The sequence below is a fragment of the Lagopus muta genome, chromosome 3, assembly GCF_023343835.1.
Source record: "Lagopus muta isolate bLagMut1 chromosome 3, bLagMut1 primary, whole genome shotgun sequence".
NCBI classification, from domain to species: Eukaryota; Metazoa; Chordata; class Aves; order Galliformes; family Phasianidae; genus Lagopus; species Lagopus muta.
The window spans coordinates 38,547,669-38,563,717 of record NC_064435.1 but is presented as its reverse complement, the minus strand read 5'-3'; the positions used below and the strand labels follow the sequence as shown (position 1 = coordinate 38,563,717).

At 35.7% G+C, this 16,049-nt stretch overlaps 1 protein-coding gene across 2 annotated transcripts in view; it reads left to right on the top strand.

Moving 5' to 3' along the window:
* LOC125691128 (lipoxygenase homology domain-containing protein 1-like) overlaps window positions 1-16,049 on the top strand; it is a 221,619-nt gene that overhangs the window by 139,696 nt on the left and 65,874 nt on the right. Inside the window, exons 35-39 of one of the 2 annotated variants that reach the window (XM_048940117.1) lie at window positions 4,381-4,550; window positions 10,514-10,733; window positions 12,054-12,208; window positions 14,429-14,642; window positions 15,685-15,875. In XM_048940117.1, the coding sequence (XP_048796074.1) occupies window positions 4,381-4,550; window positions 10,514-10,733; window positions 12,054-12,208; window positions 14,429-14,642; window positions 15,685-15,875 (950 nt within the window). Of the gene's footprint in view, window positions 1-4,380; window positions 4,551-5,006; window positions 6,152-10,513; window positions 10,734-12,053; window positions 12,209-14,428; window positions 14,643-15,684; window positions 15,876-16,049 lie in introns of those variants that run through there. The other variant, XM_048940118.1, reaches the window with a different exon arrangement.

Below are 16,049 nucleotides of genomic sequence, written 5' to 3'. Positions count from 1 at the left end.
AAAGATGCTGAGAGTTTGTGCATGTTAGTAACAGTAATACACAATATTGATTATAAGGAGGTTATTCTTAATTAGTTTGGGAAATGTCTCACTGTTAAGATGTCCAGGAGGACCTAGAGGATGTGTGCTGGTTTATTAGAATGAAATCAAAGGTTCTGAGCAATGAAGATGAAAAGAAGAAGAGCATTTTTAGAGGGTCTTCTGCTAATTAGGTACGCATCAGCATAACTTGAGTTTCTTTTTAGTCATTTTTCTTTACCTTGGAGATCATTTCAGTGAGGAACTGAGATAAATGAAAGATTGTTCTATTTGTGTGTTATGTCAAAGAGATGATGAGCAAGGCGGATCTCAGTAGAGTTTACTTTTAAATTGTTTTTTTCCTAATGGTGATACCATAGGTATTGCGAGTGAAAAGAATGAGGGTTTTAGGATGATAACAAACATGAGAGATTTGAAGAGCTGTCTTATATTCAGTTCTGCATGTACGGTACTAGTACTGATTTGAGAAAATTCTGGAGATGTACAGACTTGGAAGAGAAAGCAAATGCATCAGATTCAAGCATCTGGAGCACTGATGACCTCATTTTGCAGAGAATATAGCAGTGATAAGCAGTCCCACTCACAGTGGAAGTGCAAACGTTCCATATAAAATACATTTCCTTAATAGGAGGCAAGTAGCAGTGTTAATGCTCAGAAGCTAAATGTTTTATGCATTTCTGTCATGATGCAGTATGTAAGCTAAGCTGCCCTCTGCAAGTGGGTTTCAAGCAAAGTTAGAAAAATTGATTGGCACAATCTAGGGTTGTTTGGTGATTCCCAGAATAAATGATCAATATGCTTAGGTCAGGTCTAAAGCAAAGGTTATAAAATCAAAGATTTTGTAAGTCACTCTGAAGGTCAGAAATTTCATTCTCTTTGAAGAAGGCTAATAAGCTAATAACTACCTAGTCAAGGAAGAGAGTTTGAAAGTTGTCACTGCTGAGCAGTTCTTTTTCACCTAGGCTCCCATTATGCCAGCTTTAATGAAGCATTTATTCCAGATCCCTGTGAACGCTGTTGGTGGCAATGGATTTTGATAAGATACAGAAAGCACATATCTAAAAGCAACATTTGTACATATGTAGAATTATCAAGACAAATCAGGTAGAGGAAAAGATTCATTCATCCTCTGGTGACTTCCTCATGTATGTTTGAGGCAAGAGAAAAAAGAAGTGATCACATTGGTAGAGAAGATAGATAGCTGCTTTCAGCTCTCAAATGAAATTACTTTGAGAGATAATGAATCTTTTCATCACTCTCTAGAAGTTTCCTGCACTGTGGGGAAATTTTGCTGCTGCCTTCTTATATTTTCTCTTTTCTGCTTCAAAATAGGTAGATTATGAGGTATAAGTCAAAATAAGCCATTATGAGACTAGTAAAAAAATTCTCTCAAAGCAGAACTACAAACATGTTATATCCCAATGTTGTCTATCCTGCAAGCAATTAAAATGTGCTGAGTTCCTGTAGTGTGGTTTGCACGGTGCTCTGTGATATTGTGATCTTTTATGATTGATGTATAAAATGCAACAAACAATTCAGCATCATTGAACACAGTGCAGTTAACAAATACTTCTAGGTTAGATTTTTTTATGTTGGGAAAGTTTGTTGGTATTAAGGCACTCAGAAAACTCATAAGAAAACAGAAAATAATTCCCACGAGTTCCTTTGTTTTGAAGTTATTCCCTACCTTTCAGGTTTATGCTAATGGAGTAAGAATAAACAGAGAATTCCTAAATTACAGGCAGATTTGTCCTGCTTCACTTGAGTACAAAAGAACTTAGGGCAGTAACATGCCCTAAGAACAATGGTAGTAATCCTCCAACAATACATAAATTTTCAATATTTCAAAAGTAGAAATAACCTTATTTGTCCAATTTTCTGAATTGTGTAATAAATGTTGTGTGTGTATTTTATCTTGCCCAGTTTGTTGTGTGCAGAAGTCACTACAGGTTTGGTTTTCACAATTTTATTGAAAGAATTTTACGGAATCCAAACTAGTGGTTAAAAGAATTTATGGGAAGATATTATTATGATTGATTCCATTTAGTTTTTTTAAAGTCAACAAATGCTTCTGATGTGTCTTTGGATACATCTGTATAATATAAATTGAGATCTTTGCCCATATTATTTCAAAAAAGAAAAATTTGGAGTTTCTTTCATTGAAGTTTCTTTACAATCCAATATTCATTTTAGTAATTTCATATTGGTATCTCAAAAGAAAAGGGCTATGGATTTGCACATAAGCTGAAAGTAAAATAATACAATGAAGAACTAATCAATTTGAAAGGAAGCTAATGCTGTTCAGTGGTATCAGGGAAAAGTGATTTTTTTTGTGTGACATGCTCAGATATCTTATTTTCAGAAGTTACTGAAGAGTGGTATTTCCTGGAAAGAGATATAGAAATCATTGAACCCAGTTAATGTGTTTGCAATCAGCCTCCTGTCTGGTGTACCCATCCTTATCACTCTCCATCTAAGAGAATATAATATATAGAATACTTTTTCTTACTCTGGTATGAACAGGTTAAATGAATTTTCTGAACAGAGAAAATGTAGTCAGTCTGGGTTAGCTCTGTTACCAAGCTGTAGAAGCACTCAAAGCAAATGTAGGAGTACAAGCAGTCACAGATGCTAAGAGGCTTTAAATCTGTTAACTACTGATTTATTTCCTGGAAAACTCCCAGCTGATATCTTAGCCTTACTTCTGAAATAATAATTAAGAACACAATCATGGATATTATTTACAATAAATCACCTTGCCTGAAATACCTTCTCTGTGCATGCTGCCTCTTGGAGCAGGAAGAGGTACGTGTCTTTGTTTTCTCTTCACTTAGGGCTTGCTTTCTCCTAAAGCAGAAGAGAAAAGAAAGGAGAAGGTTCTCTTGAAAAACACATTAATGCAAAATTATCTTAATTTCCCTTCTGCCATGTTCCAGGGAAATCCTTCACAATGAGACATGAGTGGATTTGATGTTCAGGGCTATGTTGGGAGTCTTTGTAAAAATTGGATCTGTTCATAAACAGAGAGTGCTCAGGAACAGCAGAAGCTCAAACGGTGCTTGACTTCACCAAGTGTGACACCCTGAAGGGTACCACATGCCAACCTGGCACAAAGAGATAAAATTCAAAGCTGGCATATATATCAAACAACAAACGTTCCTCATTAGACAAAGTCTGTGTCTTCTATAATACTATATCTGACTCATTCTTGGAATTGACCTCAAAAAAAAGAGTTCAGATGGAAGGACCCTTTCAGCTACTGTTTTACTCACCAGACTGACTGTGAGATGTGTATTTGCCTGCTGTTTTGTAGCTGAGCTCAGAAGGGGGAGGAAGCAGTCACACGAAATGAGAAAAAAGCTTCTATAGCAAGTTGGAAAGCAGCCTTAGCTAAAGAAGACAAAATAAAAATCAAGGGAAAAATCCTAAGTCAAAAAAGCCAGATAAAGTTTTTATTCAGTCGTCACCTCCAGACAGGTGCAGGAAAACAAAAGGTATGAAGAAAACCAAACACATAATGCTTTAAGAGAGAGAATCACATACATACAATTTATTTCAGACCTATTCTATGAGTTATTTTGTCAGCACATTGCAATGTAGGCTTACGCATAGTCATGAAGTACTTCTCTCTTATCTCATTGAGAAATTATCTTATCACAGTATTAGCCACAATCTAAACATGGAGTTTTGATTTCCTTCCTCTGTTAAGTTCCTTTTACCATGCAGAATCAATCAACCAGGTAAACAGTAGTTTTCTATAGCTTCTGAGCTGCATTCTAGACTTTCAAACATTGCTATTAATGTAATCTATCAAAAAGAACATCTGAAAGCCTCATCCATGAATTGATGTCAGTGAAAACACTTCAGAATTCCCCAGATTTTGAGTTCAGCCCTAATGAATGATCTGATCTGAGCTGACATGAGAATACTGAACATGATCAAGTAGGTTATGAAAGTGGTTTAATTTTCACTATTTGAGTGGCTGTGTTTAGCCAGCAGTTCTTGCAAATAAATCACATAAAATTTCATATGAAAACTTTAAGTACCCAAACTTGATAAATGAATTACTGCAATTTAAACAATGAATTTGTAATAAGGAATGCAAAAACCTACCCAAAGATTTATTTCCTTTCTTTCTTTGGATTTCTTTCTGCTTGCATATCCATTTTTACTGTTGGCTTTTTTTGTAAAGTCTTATTTAATTTACAATTATCTTCAAGAGAAGGCGTGCCTGTCTCTTTTTATAATGGCTGTCTTTAAATTCTTTGTTGTAATAATAACAAAGGCTTTCATTTCTCTCTTCCACTGACACTAAAAATTTGCCGTTTCTGTGTTGTTTAGCACAACAGTGGAGAGTGCAGGTGAAAACAGATGGAGATTCCCCAGAGCCACAAAATTGCAAAAGGACCCTTGTGATTTATGGCTCGAAGGGCAAAAGTGATGAGCTACTGCTTTCACCACAAGACCCAGGACATGTATGTTTTCTACCCAGAGCAACTGATGAATTCATTGTAAGTCGTAATATATTTATGCAGAGCAACTTTCTACAGTACTATTACTACAGTACTATATTTATAATTACATTCCTCGCCAAGAATATATCCAAATATATATATCCAAAGATCTATATTTATGGAATGCTAGCTTGGTTGCTACGTGTAACATATTTATTGCTAAAGATGGAATTATGTGACTTTACATATTTGGTCATCTTCTGCTTCTGGACCTGTTTGACAACAGGCAGGTGCAGTATTCTCTTTGAATTTTCAGTATTTATCAGAGAGATAAATGGTCCTTTCATGTAATTTATAGCATTCACCAGTTAATCTTGTGTGTTGCTTTGTTTTTAATTCTCTAAAGAATCCTGAGTTCCAGCTTATACAAAACCAATATGCAATTATTTGAGAAAGAAGGATTATATGTTATTCCCAGAGGACATAAGTGGCTTTTTCTTTCCTTCATTTCAGTCTTCATAAAACAGTCTCCAATCTCCTCCCAAATGCCTCTGTCTTTCAAGCCACCAGGCAGTGAGTTTTCCTGAATAATCATAGGATACCAAAGAGCAATGAACCCTAAGGCAACAGTATATATATGTTCACTGTTAAAATCAACCTCAGCACAGTCTTGACTACCTGTATACCTCACATACATCCTGCTGCTTTGAGAGCATTCATCTGAGGCATCTTTTTAATGTTCAGATTATGTCCTGGCTTGCTAGGCTATATCATTGCAAATTCTGTTTGTTGGCTTGAAGTACAGCTTCTAGTTAGCCAGATGAGAGAACTAGCTTGCAATTCATGGCAGTTTTATAAAGCTCAGAAATGCTTTTCAATGGCTGCAATAAACATTCTGAAAACAATGATAAAGCTACATTTAGAAAATGTTGTGAAGTCTTCCTCAGAATGAGCAGATTCAAGCTGATTTTTTTGAATTTAAATAACAAGCTAAAGCAATTTAGAAATTTTGCAGAGAGTAAATGAAAAGATAAATAGCACTTGTTGAAAACAAGAAAGCTATTGCTTATCAGAAAGCAAGAAATTCACCAAACAACAAAAGAAGCTTCACAAGCTATTGGTGCAGATTGAAGGTCAATAGAAGCATTCTATCTACGGAGGTACCTCACCAGCTGGCTGAGTTTTGGAAAGCATCACTGCATAAAGCAGATCTCTGCTGCATTCAACTTGTCAGTAATTTCCCAAAAGGCTTGTAGTGCTTGTTAAGATTGCCTAATTTCATTGACTGAGTGCCGTGCCAGGAGAAACCAGTATTGTTATGTGACTGTTCTGATTGTCCCTGCTACTCTTCTATTTTTGGTACCATAACACCATATCTACCATGCTGGAATTCCAATCTAATTTCTTTCTAAATGATTCATCGTACTTTGGATTGGCTTTGGGTTTGTGTCTGTGTCTTTCCCTTAGCTATTTATGCCCTGATTTTGATGCTTTGTATGAAAGTGTTTGAGCATCGTTCATTGGACGTGAAAATTTCTCTTTTTCATGTTGCTTATAGTGTTTTCCAGTTTTTGTGGCATTCTAAGGAAGTCAAAGTAGCAGGTCTGATGTATCCAGGTATTCAGATGTCTTCATAAATATTTTCTCCATGTTTTTCAGCTAATAAATCCAGTTTCTTTTTCCTCTCCTTTCCTTTGTTCTTACTAAGGCTTTCAGAAGCTTTGCTTGTGTTCTCCCACTGTAACAGCAGGCAGGAGGCATGAGCATAATATCTCCAAGAGGACAAGCTGTTTTTCCAACAAGCAGCAGTAAAAGGACTTTTCAACCTCCCCAGGAACCTGGTCTTAGAGAAGTGTCCTCAGTGCAGTAAGAACCACAACAGTTTATGTGCTATAAGCATCTTATGCTTGTTTTGAAACAATAGACATAATTTTGATCTCAGAGATTCATTTACTGCGCACAGAGGACAGGAAGGCATGTAAATTCCTGATTTTCCAGGTGCTCTCATACAAATATATGCACAGATGTGTATCGTATTCAGAATGATTATTTGATCCAAAATTTTTCATCCCAACTCCTGTGAGTGTACAGGTGTAGTTTAATTGCATGTAGCAGGAGCAAAGAATAATTTGTTAAAAGAGATAAAATAGCAGCATGGTAGTAAGTGCAGATGTTGAGTTTTGGTGACTTCAGGTAGCAGCAGTAGCATGGGTGATCTGCTTAAATAAGAATAAATTTAAATAGAACAAAGTAGTTATAATAAATTAATTGAGAAATATGTGAGTTTGTCTATGTTATTGAATTGTTTGGATGTTCTGGCACTGAAGACACATAGCGTGGCAAGACACCTTGCCAGCTGCAATGAACAAATGTATCAAAAAATAATTGGCAAAATGTAAGTAAATTGACAGAGTACAAACCCAGATTTTTACTTTTTTTTGGTATTTCAGTGTTGACAGAAATCAGTTATTGATCTCTAATGGAATGAAAAAATCTGTGAAGTATGTATATATATATTTCCCCCAGTACTCAGCATGGTTCTTGGTTGCTTACAGAGCAAGCTCGTCAGAGCATGCCTTTGGAGAGTGCTGCTGTACTCTGCACTTTCCGTTATGCAGGTAATCATAAAATGCAAAGTTACACTGACTGACAGATCACGGGATTTGGATCCTTAAAACTATTCAGTAATTCTCCAAAGCACTTGCACATGCAGTATGGGATGAGTGACAGTGCAGTAAGCAGAAAGCTCTGCAAGGAGGACTGTTCATAAATACACAATGAATGTGGAAAGTGTTTTCGTTTAATGAGTATGAGGATGACAGAAAAATTTAGATTACATAATGCAATGTGTTGTGTTTTCTCCACAGTGTGAGATGATGCTCTAGACAACCAGTAGCAGGACTTCTGGAGTTTCTGACAGAAAACTGTTCAGATGAATTTAGGGTGCATTGACAACATACTTTATAACTAGAATCATTTATGCACAGATTTTTCTTTTTCTTCTCTTTTTTTCTTTTTTTTAAAAAATTGTTATTATTATTGGGTGTTTTTTTTAAATAGAGAAGCAATAAAGAATTTAATTTAAGTGTGCACCCAAACAATAAATTATACGTAACCTTAATTACATTAGGAATTATGACTTTGGACAAGCCTTGTTTGATTCAAAAGGGAAAAGTTTTAAAATATTGTGAAATTTTATAATAATTTTCATCAGTTAACTTTCTCTGAGAGCTTTAAATCCCCAGTGGCTTTCCAAAGGCATCGTCATGATTGTAAGAACTATTCTCCTTCAAAAGTACAATGGAAAAACACTGCTATTTAGTATATGACAAATCACATTCAACTCAGCTCAGATTTCAAGTAGGGAGTACTGCATAAAACTGTCCAGAAGGAATAAATATGGATAAATTAATTAGGAAATTTTAATCATGAATAAAAATGAGGTTAATGTTCTCTTGCAAACATTTGGCCAACTCACAAAGAGGAAATTCATTGAGATATACTTTGTGATGGATTCTCTTTCTGTCTCTGCATTGAAGGTCATTTTGCATCAAGTAATAGGCATTGATGGAAGGAAAAGCCAATTATGGGATCAAAGATAGGATATCATATTCCAAAGGGAAACTGGCCGTATTAAATTGCTCAGAAAAGGACCATGATTATTATGATATAATAACAATGATCTGAAAATGATAGAGCAAAACAGAAAGGATAGTGTAGCCAGAGCCATGGAAAAAAAATCCCTAACAAATAAATGTGAAAAGAGGAGGAATACCTAATAATTTCAATTGAAAATATTTGATGCTTTTTGTCTCAACAGATGATCATGGACATTATGACTGCTAGTGCTTTCTGCTTCAAACACATGAAGTGCTGTGTGGCATTTAGAGTAGCTGTATGATAGTCATGAGATACATCTGCAAGAAAGAAAATCTGCAGACAATCATTTTACAAATCAGTCTGATTCTGAAAGACCAGAAGCAATAATTTTGTTGCCTGTGAAGAGAACACAGTTTAGATGGGTGAAGAAGCTGTGCACTGTCATCTTGATAATCCTAGATAGTACCCATTAGATTTAATAAGAGATGAATGCATATTTTAAGAGGAATTAGGCCACTTACCATTCCATAGCTAATGATATCATCTGCAGCATGCATAGCATGATTGAAAAACTCTTGATAAAATATTCAGTCCACATATTTCCCTGTTTCTGGAGCAATGATGGAGATCAAGTCAGGATGTAAAGATGTGGTAAATCCACTATGCATAATTCCTCACATATCAGCAGTACATATCAGCAACGTCCTTAAATTCTTAAATATGTATGACAGCATACAGGCAAACAGGGCAAGCCAGGCTCTGAGAGAGGACAAATCTGGTGCCCTTTTTGATGCAAAACTACTGCTGTGGTGGCTATTGTACATGCTGTGGAGTTTGAGAGCTGCGAGATTCCCTGCAGCACTGGGGATGCTGGACCACCACAGAGTTGGGCTGCTGGTCCTTACAGAACAGTGCCTCGAATCTTCACTTTCTGGGGTGACATAGTAAAATCTTATGGTGCTTGCCTTAAGAAATTGAGATTGGAAGGGACCTTTTAAGTTTTCAAGTTTTCAACAATTCTTAAGTTCTACTTCATAAACAGTTCAAGCTTCTGTAAAATGATTTTGGCAGGTTGCTATTTCTTTTTAATTAGGTGTTCCTCTACATACACTGCCGTTTTAGTGTTTTTTCTATTCATTACATTTATTAATGAATGTTATATTATTATTTATATATTATTGTTATATATATTATTTCCGAAAAAGACAAAACCATGCCTTTTAACTGTTCTTCCCTAATAAGAATAATGTAACTAATATTTCACTACTTGACTGTCTCCAGTGAGCAAAGTCAGATGAACTAGCTTTAAGAAAGGTGGGTCATCAGTGATGAACTGTCAGGAACAGAGCTATGCTGAGTAGCAGAATTAATTAAGCTGTTAAGAGCTCCATGCTGTGTATTAGGGATCAGTGGGCTCGTGGTTCCATAGCATGGTTGCATAAGGCTAACTCTAATTCTCCTGTGATGCGTAAATTCTACCGAATGCATAAAGAACTTACTTCCTGGTAACAGTCACCAAAGCTTAGATTGTAACTGGTCTGGGAGAATAAAATGCAGTAGAAAGGAAGAACAAGGCTACAATTTCAGTTTTGATCCCTTTAAAATAAATAAATAAATGTCTTTTTTAGAATAGTTCTGTCTTTCGTTTTACTTGAAATTCATTTCCTATCATGTCTTTCTTGCAGTTGCCTGGTGAAGGGCTGCAGCACTCTACTTCCTGAGGCTAGAAAGTCTTATTGTACAGCTGCTAATGTCACGCAAATCATTAGATCATTCAATGCACTTTGCAAATCCCAATTCCCATAGTGCTATTTTGGATGGTTTAAACAGATCTCACAGAAGCCCAGAGTCTGCAACCAGATGTTGGTTTTCCCACAGGTCGTATAGGAGCAATGGCTGTGATGTTCTACAGGTTTATTTCTCCATGATTTAAGTTTATGCAGAAATATCCCTCTTTTCCTCAGAAGCGGTTATAAAATAATTTCTTGTTTTAAATGCAATCATTTTGTAAGTGAGGATTCAGTTAAAATGATCTCAGCTTGTGGTAATTATTATTAATTTTAATATCTAATATGACTTCTGATATTAGAAACTTTAATTGTAAGTTAACACTCTCCTTATCCAGTAGGGTCATATCCTAACACGTTACATTTGCTTTATAAGCTTGAATGATATTAATTTTAATCTCAACTCACCATAGTGTTTAAGTATTATACATTACTGAAATGGAAATAGAATAAAATAAAGGAGGCAGTCTCATCCACGGAGAAGAGGAGGGATTCCCTTATTGCTCTCATCCTACCCTCTAACACAGTTTCTCCATGGATTAATATTAAGTTAAAGGATTCCACACTGCTGAGAAGATTGCTGTGAGTGAAGCGGTCCTGACAACATGCTCTTCCTCATGATGTTTTTTGCAGGTTGAGACTGGAGATGTGGGAGATGTGTATAAGATTCGGGTCAGCTGTGATGACGTGCCAGGCTTTGAGGGTTGGCACTTGAAGTCTTTCCACTTAGAAGAGCTACATACAAAACAAGAGTTGAACTTTGACTGCAACTGCTGGCTGTCTCTTAGCAGAGAAGACAAGGAGCTGGTAAAAGAATTCCCTGTAGTCAGTGAGGACCAGAAAACTTTACCAGGTGAAAACACTGAGCAGATATGAACACTGCAAACCTCTTGAAAATAAATAAATGTCACATATAGAATATAACATATGTTGAGCATTTGATACCTCCAGTGGGTCAATCCCAACAGTCTTCATACATACCCTGCAAAAATGTTGACCATTTAAGAAATTTAATTTTCCAGTTAAGTGGCAGATTGGACTTCACAGTTGCTAAACCTTCTGCATGATTCTGTGTACAAAACTGAAGAAAATAATTGTACTTTTAAAAGTTAAAGCACATGTTCACAGCTATGGAAATGATCCATTGTAGATTTGCTGTTGGATTACTTGGTTTATAATTTCAGCTACTAATGGGAAGAATTGTATTGTACAAAAAAGTTTTGTATTGTTTTTCCCTAAGGCGTTTTTTCTGACATGCTGAGAGTTTCAAAGAATATTTGTAAGTGCTCTTGGAGTGTGAAGGCCTGCAGAAACACTGCATTTGTTCAGAAAAGTTGGAAGTTACACATGAGATGAAAGTAATATGAAACATGACTGCTTTTCAAAACTGAAGTTCCAGAAATTCTAGTTCCTGAATATCTCAAACCTTTTCACAACCTTAAAAGAAACCATGGCATTAAGTTAGTTGAATGTTAGTTCGGGAGGAGAGTATGTTAAAAATGACATTTGAAAAATTTTGGTTATTCTCCTTGTTGAAGTATGAATACATCTGCAACTCAGTGATATTTCTCAGAAGAAAATCCATTCTAGCTGCATCAATTGAAAGAAGAAAATGTGTTTATACAGGAGCACTACAGAGGCAAAACGTTTTGCTGTTGCTGTCATGCACCTTGCATTAATATGTGCATTTGATAAATTTTTATGCTTATATCTCATACCATGCATCAAGAGGTTATGCTACATCAGTTTCTTCTGCCTAATTTGAATAAACTTTACATAGCAGTTTATTCTTTGACCTGTGAGGATTATTAACTACTGCAAAGATTATGTAGTTTTTAACGGTAAAAAAAACCTCAGATGACTTATTTTTCAGGACTTGAGTGGTAAAATAGATTTAGATAGAATTTGTCTGGATTTTAGTAAGTCTGAGTTGCCTGAATCCAATTTCACTGGATTTCTAAGGAAGTAATGGAAAGACTTCATTACACTTTGCTTGAAGAGATCACGTTCACAAAGAGTAACCCATTTTAATCACTGTACAGCAGATTTTTTGGCAGTTCCAGAAGTGAAAACAAACAGTAGTCTTACAAAACAATATGTACTGATTTTTTCTTTAAGAACACTTTTTTAAATGAAGTGTTTCATTTGTACTTTTTTTCTTTTCTTTGTACAGTCCATAAATATGTTGTCTCTGTACATACTGGTGACCGCTGGGGAGCAGAAACCTTTGCAAACGTTTATATCACCCTTTATGGCAAAAGAGGTGACACAGGTGTAAGGAATCTTCATACACCTTTAACAACAGAAAGGAAATTCCAAAGGAATAAGGTAATGGCACAAAAACGCTGTCTTACATGTGCAGGACCTACAACTGACTACACTGCATCCCTTAATGCCTGCTCAAGTTAGCCTCCTTCCTGTTTATAATCTCCCTTTAAATATGGAAGACTGCAGTGAGGTCTTCCTGGAGCCTTCTCTTCTCCAGGCTGAACAAGCTCCTTCAGCCTTTCTTCATAGAAGAGGTGCTTCAAGCCTTTGATCATCTGCTACATCAATTCCACATCTTTCTTGTGCTGGGGACCGCAGGGCTGGTTTCAGTGTGAGGCCCCACAGGGGCTGACCAGAAGGAGATAATCACCGTGCTCTCCCTGCTGCCAATCCCCCCTCCCTTTTTGGATCAGCCCAGGATGTAGTTGGCCTTCTGGTCAGTAACCGAACACTGCAGGTTCATCTTGAGCTTTTCATCTGACAAGACTTCAAAATTCCTCTTTGCAGGGCTACTTTCAATGAGTTCTTCTTCCAGTCTGTACACATATCTGGGATTGCCCTGACCTGGGTGCAACACCTTGGACTTGTTGAACCTCAGTATGTTCACGTGGACACACTTCTCAAGCTTGTCCTAGTCCCTCCTGATAGCATCCTTTTCTTATTGTATCAACTGCACCACTCCGCCTGGTGTCATCCGCAAATGCTGTCACTCCTTTGTAAAAGGCCATCAGACGGAAATAGAATTTATAGTCCAACTATTTACAGCAGACTGATGTCAGTGTTATTTCTTTTCTGGACAAGCACATTTCCAGTGCTGTATGAGCAAACACAAAGCAGATTCCTGAGGACAAACTGTGATCACACTATGTAGTTCTTCTATTCCAAATTTAAGACAGCATGAGTGGCATAGAATTAAAAATTATGGATAGAAAAATAGTTAAGGAAATTGCTGTGAGACTTACAAGTTCAGTGCTTTCTGTAACCTCAACCCCAAGTTAAACACTAAATTAAATTTACTCAATGACTTTGGACAAGAGAAAAGAAGAGAACGCACATAACAATTTTGCTTCTAGAGAGTCTTAGACTTCTGTGGAATGATTTGATAGGGTGAGGAAAGACTGAACTCAGTATAAACTGAGAGAATTTCTAAAAATAATTTTTTGCAACATATCAGGGCTATGGCTATGTACAGAAATAGCACTCTATAAAAGTTATTTTACTTCACCTTCATTCTCTGATTTATTTCCTGAAATGTATTAATTAAAAAATTTAATGATTTCCACTTACAATCTGGTTGTCAAATCCTGACTATTGTTAAAAAGAAAATTGATATTTTTGTCATGCAAAGGTAATTTTAATGTTAGTAACAAAAAAGCTACTTCTCCAATATTTTTATTTTAAAAGTAGCACAAGCAACATAGAGGACTTTTGAAAGTACTACATTTTATTAGAGATCAATTTGCAATTATCTTCTTTTTAATTGTCCTTACATCTGGTTTAGTAAGTTCCTGCTATTAAGTCAATGTTTTATTGGGATAATGGCATTAATTATAATTCTAGATGTTGTTTAAACTCCTGTTATTCATAACCTTGCTGACCATTAGAAGCTGCAATCAAGTCCACCTGACCCTAGGCTGGACCATGTACAGAAAACCTGTTTTGTTTCATATTTATCTTTTTTTTTTTCATCCCCTGATGCCCTTTTTCTTACTCTTACTCCATTCTGCTTCAGTTCCTGTTTATGGTCTTTCACTCAACTCTCTCCATGTTGTCTTGCTTAATCATTCAGTTTTCTGTTGCAGAAATTTTCATTTTATAAGAAAAACAAAAAGACAACAAAATGTTTAGTTTACATTTTCTTTTGGCCTGTTAACATAAGTAAACTCTAAATGATCCTTAAAGTCTAAATTTATGTTATACTTTTGATACTGGAAGTGCCCTGAAAATAATTTGATTATAACCAAAATTGTCATAACTTTTAACCTGCCAGAATGCTGATATATATGTATTTTAAATGTAAAATGATTCATAAAATACGTATTTTCCAAAGATCGGATGAAGTTACAGTACATCGTTAATCATGAGTGGGATCTAAGGTTAGATATAATTAATGTGTGCTTTCTTAGATTCAGAGGGGAGATGTTATGTTAAATGTTACCAAAATGACCCCCCCATATAAAACAGACAAGCATATAATGTCTGCTGAATCCAGGTTGTTTTCCCCCGAGTTCAAGCACATTCAGGTCCAAGATGTCGTATTATTTTCAATTTTCTTTGCAGGTGGATTCCTTTTTGGTGGAAGCTGTTTCTCTGAGTCATTTGCAAAAAGTGATCATAGGACATGATGGGCAAGGATATGGGGCTGGAATGTACCTCAAGGTGATAACAGTCAGGGAATCACAAGACTCAGACAATGAGTGGGTCTTTCCGTGCTGGAACTGGCTTGATACTCATCTGGGATTATGTGAGACTGTTTGTGAGATATTTACAGTTGGTAAGCTCTTCTGTAATCTGGCCTGGCTCTCTGCATCTTTTGTATTTGGTTGCAGGTCTCTAAAGTGATTTTTTAAATTGAAAATGTGAATTTTCAGTTTGATTTGGTTATTATAACAATACAACATCTGGTGATGTCAAAGTTAATAAAATTCCATTCTGTAAATACGTTGTGTATAAAACTCTCACCATCTAAATTAAAATTTATCACATTACAGCAAAAGATTTAAAGCGGGTAAAGAGTTTGAAAAGTATGCCTTGTGGGGATAAATAGCTTAAGTCTTATGCACTACTTTTCAAGTTGGTAAGGATCTAATTTGAAATCCAGAGAAAAGTTACTTTAGTCAATCTGTGTATTAACTCACTTGTGGTATTATTCCACTGTGCAAAGAAATACAGTTCTGCTGTGCTTTGTTTATATATACTCATTCCAAGCCTACTACACCACAAGTTGTTCAGATCCAAATGGAAATGAAAGATAGTGACAATTAATGGAGAAAAAGAGAAGGAGAAGGTCATATTGTTTTACTGAGGATCTGGCAAATCTTTTTGCATGTTTACTGTCTCACACTATTATACCATATAATATAGCTAAATATGAGATAGTGTCATGTGAAGTTCATTGTTATTAATTTTATATTAGATGTCTACAGGCTACAGGTGTGTTTGGGGCTTCTGAATGATAAAGTGGTTTTAGTAACATTGATTTTTATTTTTTTTTAAGAACAGTTGATTAGACCTCTAAAAGATGACTAGATGCTCTCTTAGTAATTTCTTCCAAACATGACAAGAAAAAGAACATTCTATTAAGAAAATACCTGTGAAACTAAAATTTAAACACAGAAGGAACATTTAGCTGTTAAATTATTGGCAAAAAAATAATAAAAAGTATTGATGTGTTATTCTTAGTGAACTGTTGCCATAGATACAACGTAACCTGCAAATAGAGCTTGCTTTGTGTATTGTAAAGGCTGTGGTCTTGTTATATTATGCCAGTCTGTCATACTGTTGTCTTTCCTCTTTCTCTTTGATCATTTTTAAAGGTAGAAGATTGATTTCTCATCCTAAACTGCCTAAAGTCATCATGCAGTCATCTGGTCTCTGGATAATGGACATCACTGGATCTGACTGGAGCAGTGAAGAGGATCCATTACACCTCTCTTTAATCTTCTTTGGCAACCAGAATCATAAGAAGTTGCCACTTCAAGTTACAGGAAAAGAAATTCAAATCAAAGTACTTCAATCTTTATCTATTGGGAAAAAAAAAATAAAAATCCAAGAATCATGTACCTGATAACCCTCTTAATTCTGAGATGATAAATTGTTTCTTTAAACTACTAAATTGATTTTTAAGTTCTCTGTGTAGTTTGACATGGGTTATAATATTCTTCCTTTGTAGTCAGTAAGG